The 10,284-nt window shown below is 50.0% G+C and overlaps 6 protein-coding genes across 6 annotated transcripts; 4 read left to right on the top strand and 2 right to left on the bottom strand.

The window, feature by feature from the left end:
- Positions 1 to 149: 149 nt before the first annotated feature.
- Positions 150 to 1,287, top strand: ASPGLDRAFT_169963 (E2 ubiquitin-conjugating protein UBC13). Its single transcript, XM_022542703.1, has 4 exons — positions 150 to 359; positions 421 to 509; positions 572 to 703; positions 769 to 1,287. Exons 1-4 carry the CDS (start codon positions 307 to 309, stop codon positions 942 to 944), a joined length of 450 nt encoding a protein of 149 aa, XP_022401914.1. The 5' UTR covers positions 150 to 306; the 3' UTR covers positions 945 to 1,287.
- A 230-nt stretch (positions 1,288 to 1,517) lies between these two features.
- ASPGLDRAFT_57388 (uncharacterized protein) lies at positions 1,518 to 3,047 on the top strand (the record flags this gene model as incomplete). Its single annotated transcript, XM_022548251.1, has 6 exons — positions 1,518 to 1,657; positions 1,719 to 2,125; positions 2,190 to 2,258; positions 2,314 to 2,354; positions 2,408 to 2,791; positions 2,863 to 3,047. The coding sequence occupies 6 exons, from the start codon at positions 1,518 to 1,520 to the stop codon at positions 2,923 to 2,925; spliced, it is 1,104 nt and encodes a 367-aa protein (XP_022401913.1). The 3' UTR covers positions 2,926 to 3,047.
- A 306-nt stretch (positions 3,048 to 3,353) lies between these two features.
- ASPGLDRAFT_91550 (60S ribosomal protein eL24) lies at positions 3,354 to 4,139 on the top strand (the record flags this gene model as incomplete). Its single annotated transcript, XM_022550501.1, has 3 exons — positions 3,354 to 3,404; positions 3,565 to 3,708; positions 3,903 to 4,139. Coding segments are annotated over 3 exons (432 nt in total), but the record flags the coding sequence as incomplete, so codon positions are not given.
- Positions 4,140 to 5,024: 885 nt separating this feature from the next.
- On the top strand, positions 5,025 to 5,635 carry ASPGLDRAFT_124243 (40S ribosomal protein eS30; the record flags this gene model as incomplete). Its single annotated transcript, XM_022540468.1, has 3 exons — positions 5,025 to 5,084; positions 5,292 to 5,396; positions 5,612 to 5,635. The coding sequence occupies 3 exons, from the start codon at positions 5,025 to 5,027 to the stop codon at positions 5,633 to 5,635; spliced, it is 189 nt and encodes a 62-aa protein (XP_022401911.1).
- Positions 5,636 to 6,351: 716 nt separating this feature from the next.
- On the bottom strand, positions 6,352 to 7,247 carry gup1 (glucosamine 6-phosphate N-acetyltransferase). Its single transcript, XM_022541792.1, has 3 exons — positions 6,648 to 7,247; positions 6,490 to 6,580; positions 6,352 to 6,421 (listed from the first exon to the last, which is right to left on the bottom strand). Exons 1-2 carry the CDS (start codon positions 7,125 to 7,127, stop codon positions 6,491 to 6,493), a joined length of 570 nt encoding a protein of 189 aa, XP_022401910.1. The 5' UTR covers positions 7,128 to 7,247; the 3' UTR covers positions 6,352 to 6,421; position 6,490.
- Positions 7,248 to 7,568: 321 nt separating this feature from the next.
- Positions 7,569 to 10,091, bottom strand: ASPGLDRAFT_46201 (class II fumarate hydratase). The gene is made up of 6 exons (XM_022546396.1): positions 9,558 to 10,091; positions 9,424 to 9,468; positions 9,326 to 9,363; positions 9,133 to 9,248; positions 8,057 to 9,074; positions 7,569 to 8,002 (listed from the first exon to the last, which is right to left on the bottom strand). The coding sequence occupies exons 1-6, from the start codon at positions 9,783 to 9,785 to the stop codon at positions 7,816 to 7,818; spliced, it is 1,632 nt and encodes a 543-aa protein (XP_022401909.1). The 5' UTR covers positions 9,786 to 10,091; the 3' UTR covers positions 7,569 to 7,815.
- Positions 10,092 to 10,284: the final 193 nt, after the last annotated feature.

The raw sequence follows: 10,284 nt of genomic DNA, 5'->3' as shown, positions 1-10,284 counted from the left end.
AAAAAGAAAGGATCACAGGCTGCACTCGAGGTCTGTGTCGCTCGCCGTACAAGCTACGGCAGGCGGTGAGGAACCCTGACGCAGTGCCCCTCTGGTTACATAAGACGACGTCGAAGAGCATCCCCAATGGTAACTTAGACTTTTCCTTGGTCGTTTTTGGCGATTTAGCACACGACTTTGCTGGAAAGACGCTACCGATTCGTGGCTTGAATACTTTTACATTTCTTTCTTTGCGTCAAAAGGAAGAGAATCCCACCAGAACCCAGCAGCGAAACCATACACCCCACCCCGGTGGACGATAAGAAGATGGCGTTGCCAAAGAGAATTATAAAGGAAACCGAGCGTCTTATGGCAGAGCCGTAAGCTATTTGCACCTACGATTTCTTTGCTATGGGCGATTGCTGACGAATCGCCCGTTAGGGTCCCTGGTATCAACGCCGTGCCTCACGAAGAGAACCTGAGATACTTTGATGTTTCGATTCATGGACCTGTGCAGTCTCCATATGAGGGTAGGAGACCTCCGCTATGACATATCGCTGCTGGAATGTCCTATAACACTTTCTCGAAACAGGTGGCATTTTCCGCCTCGAGCTGTTCCTGCCGGATGATTACCCCATGACTCCTCCCAAGATCCGATTCTTGACCAAGATCTACCATCCCAACATCGACCGCCTTGGACGCATCTGCTTGGATGTCTTGAAGAGTGAGTACCCTTCATACGATACTTGAATATGGCTCGGGATATGGTCAATTAACACCCGTTTACAGACAACTGGTCGCCTGCCCTACAAATCCGCACAATCTTGCTCTCGATCCAAGCCTTGCTTGGTGCACCGAACCCGGACGACCCTCTCGCCAACGACGTTGCTCAGCGCTGGAAGGAGGATGAACCAGCTGCTATCCAGACTGCAAAGGAGTGGACGAGAACACATGCTATGACTTGAATTGTTGGAAGCAAAAGTTCAATCAAACCTGTTATGACGAAAATACGAATAACTCAGTGACGAAGTGATTATGAAGGGGCGATTACCGTGGCCATAGAATTATTCTTTTGCTTTTTTGGCAGGCAAGCTGCCGTGCTACCTGCGCTCTCAATCTTCTTTTGAACTGGAGAGCATTCCTTATCCTCTATCTTGTATATAGCGTCCCTAACAACTATTTCATAGCATACAGCAGAGCCAAGGCTCTCGTGTTCAATGTCTTTATTGTCGACGATTGAATCGTAATGTATATTTATGTTATAGGTCAACAGAACAATTGGTCCTTCATGAAATGGCTGCAGATTTCTAATCAATATTGACAGAAGTATCGTGAGTAGACATGATAAATTCCTGCTGGTATCGCAAGTCCCTGATATAGAGAGAATGTGGTTGCATCTAGCCTGGTTATTCACTGTTCCCGTACATTCACCAAGCTCATATTTGAAACATTTGCAATGTGCGTACTAGAACTCTCCAAGAACCATCCAGACGGCTAATACATCTACCTAACAGCCATCTACTTCCAGATTTTCAACCATGAGCTTGAAGACTCCCATCGACGTTGGGGACGCAGGAAGTAAAGATTCTGGTGAACAGACACTTGAACTTACGATTGAGTCTTCGGCGTTCTCAGATTCCAACAGCGATGACGATCAGGACATAGAGGAGACGCGAAAGTAAGCAACTCCCTACTACTCCCAAAAAGATAAATTCCAAACTAAAAGAACGATCTTTTAGGTCTACGGCCGATACGAACTCCAACCTAGGGCTGGACAGCTCTTCCGACGTCACAGCTAAGCCGCTCGAGGACGCTCCTCACTCGAAAGACGAGAGATACGAGGATCTGTTGCCTCCAACTAGCCCCAAAAGTCCCGGGAGCCGCAGCTCAGAGCCCGCGAACGAAACCAAGGAGAAAATAAAGCGTGATTCCTTTCTAAAAAGATTTACAGTGTTCGCTGGGGTTCCGGGACAAACAGCAGTCAGCTCTCAGCGATCCAGTCTGTATTCGCTTACTGGTTTTGGAGACTTTCGGCGTTTTTCGTTGGCTAGTTCTGTCAGTTCTCAGGCTACTGAGAAGAGTGATGCGACTCATAGGTCCTCTGGTTCTCATGGCAAGCTTTCGAAGTACATCAGTTCGTTTAGTGGTGCGTTACACCGTATTGTCTGCCTAGATAAGCGGTTTGGGCTGACGGGGTTTGGTTCTTCCAGGAGACACTGCCTTTCCCAACCTCGACTTCGCAGAAGCCGTATCTGGCCCCAGTCAATCCTTGAAAGAGGGTGGGTACCAGTGGGTTGCTGATTCGTTGGTTGTGATGCACTAATGCCCTGCTAGGTAAAACAGAGGACGAGCAGGCGATTTCCTTCCAAAAGAAGGTAGGTCTGCGCCCAATCCATACCTAGCTAACCCTCACTAACAATTCCAACAGCTGAAGCACATCCGCGAAATCACCGGAACCCAGGTCGATCTCCGCGCCGAAGAAGACTCCGACTCCCCACAGCGACCCAACGACCCCAGAATGTGGCACACGAAGAATCTAAGATGCGCCTCCTGCATGGGAGCCTGCGCGGTTTGCCATGCTGCGTGCTGCATGTACGAGGCTGGCTGTCGCGCGAAGAAGGATCCTGAAACATGCGCTTTCAAAGCTGCCCAGGCTGAGAGGATCGTTTCGAATATTGAGGCATTGGGGTCGCATGTTCGGGATAATACGACCTTCATTATGTGTACTTTGGGTGGGGGTTGCGGGCGATATGTCTGCCCAGAGTGCTGTGGGATTTGTCTTAATGTGGCTTGTCGGGATGTTCAGTGCAAGGTATGTACAATGGTTTCCTCGTTGTGTCTGGGCTGCTATCACTTGATATGGATGTTGACCTAGCCGTATAGGAATGTAAACCCGATCCCTGGGGTCCTTGCGACTGGCATGATGAAGGCATCACATTGCTGTAATGTAATATGTCGGGCCGCTTAATGATAAACCAAAGAGAAATGGAAGAAGAAGGCAATTGTACTAGTACTGGAGACGAGTGAGGGCTACCGAAATAGCATATATACCTGCCTATAAAGCGGACAAAGAACATAACCCCAGCAGCAAATGGATTTCGACGTCAAGTAACCATGATAATAAATGTACTTTATTCTCAATTAAATCTAATTGTAGAAAATAATTGATATCCAACCCCGTTATACTCTTGCCGCTCCGGGAGACGATTCGGCCAACCAAGGGCAGCCGAGATCACGTGTCGCACTTTAGCGAGGCTCCGCACCGCCGCACCACAATTGTGTCAGTCTCACGACCAGGTCGCCGCAGCGATTCGACTCAACCACCCAACGCCAACCGACAACACTCGACCGGCTGCGCATCACCGACAACCAAGATGCGTACCTACGACGATTCTTTCAGCGGTCAGAAGATCTACCCTGGAAAGGTGTGTTTGTGCCCCCCCCCGGGCAGGCAGGCCTGTCGAAGTCATTTATCGATGACCCGCCACGATCTTGCATATCGAATCGAGACAACGAATTCGCCGCCTACCTATACGTTTCTATGAGAATGGCTGGTTAACGGGAATTTTTTTAAAAAAATTATAGGGTAAGCTGTTCGTCCGTGGCGACAGCAAGATCTTCCGCTTCCAGAACGGAAAGTCCGAGTCGCTTTTCCTCCAGCGCAAGAACCCTCGCCGGATATCCTGGACTGTCCTCTACCGTCGCCAGCACAAGAAGGGTATCTCTGAAGTCAGTACCGCCCAATCCCTTTTGGTTTGAGAGTTTCGAGTCGTTTCCGAGAAGAGGGGATACGAAGGAATTCGACGAATACATCGAACCGTTACACACCGGCACAGATGAAGATGGGATATTTGGTTGAAATAGAGGGGAAACTACGCAATATGGAAACAAGATGCTGACCGGTGATTTTTCAACTCGAACAGGAAGTTGCTAAGAAGCGCTCTCGCCGTGTCGTGAAGTCCCAGCGTGCCATCGTCGGTGCCTCTCTCGATGTGATCAAGGAGCGCCGCAACCAGCGCCCCGAGGCCCGTGCCGCCGCTCGCCAGGACGCCATCAAGCAGGCCAAGGAGAAGAAGGCCGCTTCCGAGAGCGCTAAGAAGGCTGACAAGGCCAAGTCCGCCGCCGGTGCCGCCAAGGGTGGTGCCAAGCAGGGTGGTAAGAAGCGTACTTAAAAACGGTTTAGGCTTGGGCTGGGTGTTCTTTTTTCCATTTTAGTACAAGAGAATCTCATGTGGTTGGAATTCTATGATACTTCTCCCCGGAGCTGGGATTTGTTTTCCTAAACAAAATCGTTTACAACAGTTCGGCGTACGATGTGAGCGAAGGGTTTCTTTGCGGATGAAGCTTCCCGCTCGGCTTTCAGGCTGTTTCTATCACTACGCCATGGTTTATAGCCAATAAATGGAAAAGAAAATGTGATAATGTCTGTTATCATTTGGGTCTGTAGTACTACGCGACATAGTTCAAATGCGAGAGTAGAACTATTCCCTGCCAGCCAGCATCGTTTACTGTCTACCGGCTAGTATGACTAGATATTGGCGGAGTCTCCAGGATCTCTCCGTACTTAGCGCCATACACCATACAGCGTCATGGCGATCAGGCTTATCGCCAGCGTATCACATAATCCGTAATAAATCGTGACAATACCATACGCCCGACCCTAATCAATAAGCATAGGGCACAAACCTACGCTAAGCCCTTTCAGGACCCCGAATCAAAGCAATGACTGTAGATGCAGTCATATCTCGAGTCAAACGTTGTACAAAATACAATAAGGAATAATAAATAGGAAATATAAACCCCCAGAATACCACCCTTGAAACCCCCCCCAAATAAACCCACTCCATCCCCTCGAAAAAGAAATTTTCCAACCTCAGGCATTAATACCCGTCACGTTACGCGACCTAACTCGCCATCTCGCTTACCGGGCGGTGTAACGCGGTTTTTGCCCACAGATCCCTTTCCGCCGCCCCCTCTCAAAGCAGCCTTTCTGACAACTCCTCCCCCATTTCGATCCGACAAGTTATACAACACCACCAGCAGCCATGGGTAAGGTTCACGGATCTCTCGCCCGTGCGGGTAAGGTCAAGTCTGCGACTCCTAAGGTGGGTTATTCCTTTTTTCTTTGATGTTTAGCGGTTATCTGCGAGCGAAATGAGATGAGATGTGTTGGACGGGATGTTGCCACCGATGGGGAAAGGGGATAGTTGGGGGGTCGGCGACAAAAAGGAGGGCTATGGGGGATTTCGCTCGCGATATACCGATGGTTTTTGATGGGTGTTAAAATGCTGATCAATATTCGATAATTGCAGGTCGAGGCACAAGAGAAGAAGAAGCAGCCCAAGGGCCGCGCCATGAAGCGTCTCAAGTACACCCGCCGTTTCGTCAACGTTACCATGACCGGTGGCAAGCGGAAGGTACGTTGAATTCGATAAAAGACGAACGACTCTGGATGTTCGTGGGATGGAATGAAGCTTGGAGATACTCTGGGATTCTTCGCATGTCTCAGCGGGCGCCCGGTCGGCTCCATGGCTCGAGCATCTTAGCTGTATCTTCCAGCTTCGACCATTCCACTGAACAGATCCGGAGTTTGATGATACGGCAAGGAACACGAAGCTGACGAACTCGACAGATGAACCCCAACCCTGGCGCATAAACTAGTCGAACCTCTTCTTCCGATACGGTGAAAAACTAAGATGATGACTTCGAGCGGGAATTATCCGACCGACGACAAGACAACCTACAAAACAGCATCATCTTGAGGATTCGGGGGGTTTATGTTGGTGGGGAAAAATTGAATTTGTCAATCTACTACTCGCCGGGCCAACGCTTTTTTTATTCGGGAATACCATGGGATATCCTACTTTGTTTTATAAGTGGCTTGGTTTCTGGTTTGAGAGTTAATGAAATGGGTTCATGATTTCCGTGGGCTTTTGAAACAATCAGCACGAGGGAATTTCAGTGTTTCGTTTTCTTTTTGACTCTGCTTAACAACGGATATTGGATGTTGGCTGGTTGCCTTCCAAAAGGCTATGCCTTTGATGAAATCAAATAGCGAATGCATCTATTTGATTTGCAGCATTATGATGCGCCAGTAGTCTGTCATGGCAATCCATTTACGTACTCGCCCATTCGGTAGCTCCCTTGAACCTCTAGGATACCGGTCGGTTCTCCGATATAGTCCATGAACAATCAATGAATGCAACATGTATTATACCCGAAAGTCTTGCTCGTAAGGTTAACTATAATCACACTATTCGCCATGAATAGAAACCGTGACTCTATAATCCATTAATGTCCCGCTATATAAAGACGAGACGCATTTGGTCATGGATCCATCAATGCCTTGATCTTAATGCAATACCAGCCGAGTTCCATCTCGCTTTCTCGAAAGATCTCAATCGAAACGAGGACTCGAAATCTATGTAGTCGCTCTCAACATGTAATTCAGGAAACGCCAGGATAAAAGACATTTAACAGACAACGATCCGTGAAGTCGTTATGAAGAATCTCAGTAGTAATGCGCCATCTCGAGTCCAGCACGCTTGAAACCGCACTTGACGTAGAAACCCTCATTAGCCTCTGAGCAGTCGAGAATGCTCTGCAAAACGTTAGCTAATGTCCCTCATAAATCAAAAGAAAAACGAAAAGGGAGAAAAGAGGAATACCTTATAGCACCCAACCCTCGCCGCCACAAAATCCAACGCCTGAATAATCCTCAACCCCAACTTCTTCCCCTGCTGCCCCTTCTCCACCGCAATATCCTCAATATGACCAACAAGCCCCAACGAGTGAATAAACTTGCGCTCCACGATCAAACTGCCCGTGCCCACAATCCGCTCCGCATCGTCACACACAACCAGCAGGTAGTACTCGTCGTTGCGCGAGGAGATCCAGTCGTACCGCTGGTTCCACTTGTCTTCGTCCACGTCGCCCACGGTCGTCAGCACGCGCAGGACGTCGAGGTAGCCTCGTTGGAAGTCGGAGCGGTGGAGGGGACGGATTGTGTAGCCGGGGGGGAGGACGGCGAGGACTTCGGGGGAGATGAGGTTCGTAGAGAAGAGGGGGGTTTCGACGCCGTTCTGCGCGGTAAGGACGGGCTTGGTGGCCGCGGGGACTGAGGTGGTTGCGAGTGTATCGTTTGTCATTTTGGAAGTCTTGTTGTTTTTTGGGGATTGCGTGAGGTAGAATTGGTTGTAGAGGCCACGAAGGAGAAATTGGGTGGTTCGGAGGTTTGACTTTCTTTGTCGGAGAAGGAGGTCAGGAACAGGAACCGGACGAGACGTTTGTTGTGGAGAAAAGGAGAAGTTATGCAAAGAGAAGAAAACAGAGGATCAGATAAATGTCTCTGTCAGGAATAAATATCAATCGACGCAGATATTGGAGCAATGCTGGAAAGAACGAAGGGGCGATGGAGCGACTTCCGGAGGAGGGCGAAGCACAACGGCGGTATGGACACTCTTACTGGCACTGTCTCACCTCGGACACGAAAGGCTGCTAGACCGAACAACGGCGCAAAACCAATGAGAAAATGCAGCAAAAATGGTTATTTTTGACTCCGTAGCAAAATTGCTTTTTTTTTTTTTTTTTTTCCCGAGGTACAAGTATGGATATAGCAGTGCTATTTTTGGTTGCGCTGACGGCGAAACCCGGGAAGAAGTCGGTATGCAGAACCAAGTAAATAGTACAATGTGATTTCTTTCAAGTATACATGTAACATGCTAAATCTGACCGCATGGCTTTATTCAAATATGAAAAAGGGGTTAGCAAAATTATAGCGTCGACTCATCATGCCCCATTTCACATCTCGGACTCATCATTTTCCAAACTACCCGCTTATTTCTTCTCCTTAGGGGCCAACATCAGCTCGGGGCGGACGTATTTCTCAAAGTCCTCCTCGGACAGAGCCTTGAGCTCCATAGCACTCTCCTTGAGAGTGATGCCCTTCTTGTGGGCGTTCTTGGCCACCTTGGAGGCCATGTCGTAACCAATAACGGGGTTCAAGCAGGTAACAAGCATCAGACTGATACAAATTAGTATGGAACGGAGAAGCCCAATAGAAGGCAAAGAAACTTACCTCTCGTGAAGGAGAGTGCTGATTCTGTCCTCGTTGGCCTGGAGACCGTGAACCAGGTTCTTCTCAAAGCTGGCCATGCCGTCGGCCAAGATGCGCACGCTGTGGAGCAGGTTGCGGATGATAGAAGGCTTGAAGACATTGAGCTCGAACTGGCCGTTCATACCACCAATGGTAGCGGCGACGTGGTTACCCATAACCTGGGAGCAAACCATGGTGAGGGACTCGCACTGGGTAGGGTTAACCTTGCCAGGCATGATCGACGAGCCGGGCTCGTTCTCAGGAAGAATCAGCTCGTTCAGACCGCAGCGAGGACCAGATCCGAGGTAACGGACGTCCTGAGCAATCTTGAAGAGCGAGCCGGCAAGAGTGTTGAGGGAACCGGAGGCCTCGACGACCGCGTCGTGTGCAGCCAGAACCTCGAACTTGTTGGGGGCGGTCTTGAACTCGGTACCGGTGAGCTTGGAAACCTCAGCGGCGATAGCCTCGTCGAAGCCCTTGAAAGTGTTCAGACCGGTACCGACAGCAGTACCACCCTGAGCGAGGTAGCGAAGGTGGGGAATGCTGGCCTCAACGCGCTCAATGTTGCGGTCGAGCTGAGCAACGTATCCGGAGAACTCCTGACCAAGGGTCAAGGGGGTAGCGTCCTGCAAGTGGGTACGACCGATCTTGATGATGTTGCTGAAGTTCTCAACCTTCACCTGAAGGGCGTTGCGCAGGCTTCTCAGAGAAGGCAGGAGGGTGTTTTCGAGCTCGACAACGGCGGCGATGTGCATGGCAGTGGGGAAGGAGTCGTTGGAAGAGGCAGACATGTTGACGTGGTCGTTGGGGTGGACGGGCTTCTTGGTACCCATGGTGCCACCGAGGATCTCAATGGCACGGTTCGAGATGACTTCGTTGGAGTTCATGTTGGACTGGGTGCCGGAGCCGGTCTGCCAAACGACAAGAGGGAAGTGGTCCAGCAACTTGCCTTCCGCGACCTCAGTGGCGGCCTGCTTGATGGCCTCACCAACCTTGGGGTCTTGAGCGCGTTGGTTAATGCTACCCTATCGCAATTATCCGGTGGGAATTGTTCTTACCAAGGCCAAAGTTCATGTTCACGGTAGCAGCAGCGCACTTCAGGGTACCGAAGGCCTTGATGACGGCCTCGGGCATACGGTCCTGGGGCTGGTTGATGTCGAAGTTGCCCAGGGAGCTGTTCTCCGTATCAGTATCCACCGAATTCACATAGCTATAGCTGTAACGCTTGTCAGATCTCGAATTGGCGCTTACCGCTGGGTCTGGGCACCCCAGTACTTGTCCCCGGGGACCTGTTTAGAGACGCAATTAAAGACTATACACAAGGCAATTGCAAAATGTGGGTAATTTACCTGGATCTCACCGAAAGCATCGCTCTCTGTCCGAGTTTCAGCAGCCTATACCATGCGCAACTGCGTTAGCAATGGCATTCCCAGTATTTCTCTCTCTGCTCCTCGCTAGACCTCCAGGCACACGGCGCACATACCATTCTGCCGGTGGTAGCAAAGGTTCTCTTGGAAAGGGTGTTAAAGGACTGGAGACGAGGGAACTGCTGGAGGGATCGGGTGTTGGAGCAGAGAGCGCGACGACTACTGAGAGAAGCGGGGGTACGAGGAACGAAAGCCACAGCAGCGCGGGCAACTGCGGGGGAGGAGCGCGTCACAGAAGCCACAGATCGCACGGCGGCTCGGGAGGAGAGGGCGGGGGAGACCATGATGACGACCGGCCAATGGATTCCTTTCCAGAATGGAATTGGAGAATGAATGTGAATCTGGAAGCGACAGCGACAACAATCTGAGAGAAGGTGAGGTTAATTAAGGCTTGTCTCCTCCGACTGTTTCTGCCGAATACACCCGGCCCGGTATCGGCATGACGCTGTTTCTATGCGTCTACTGTGTGCAAGTGCCGGTATTACCGTACCGTATGGTAAAGATCTTCTCCGGACACCTTCTTCCTATTTGGGTAATCTTCATTCTCTCCGGAGCACTCTTGCATCGTACTGTGTACAAGCTATTGCGTTGTGGAAGATAAACCCTTGGACTATGACTGAAGATTGCTCATTGTCTCTCTAGGGCGATATACCTTCAGAACCCAACACATCCTCGTCAAACAAGAACAAGATATAGCCTCAGTTCCACTCGTCCGGGTATACTGTTCTCGACTTGACTCTGGTGATGGATTGAATTGACGGATTGAATAACTGTCAAAAAGGA

Source organism: Aspergillus glaucus (genome assembly GCF_001890805.1).
Source record: "Aspergillus glaucus CBS 516.65 unplaced genomic scaffold ASPGLscaffold_8, whole genome shotgun sequence".
Lineage (NCBI taxonomy): Eukaryota > Fungi > Ascomycota > Eurotiomycetes > Eurotiales > Aspergillaceae > Aspergillus > Aspergillus glaucus.
The sequence above is the reverse complement of the archived record's forward strand: the minus strand, read 5'-3'. Positions and strand labels throughout refer to the sequence as shown.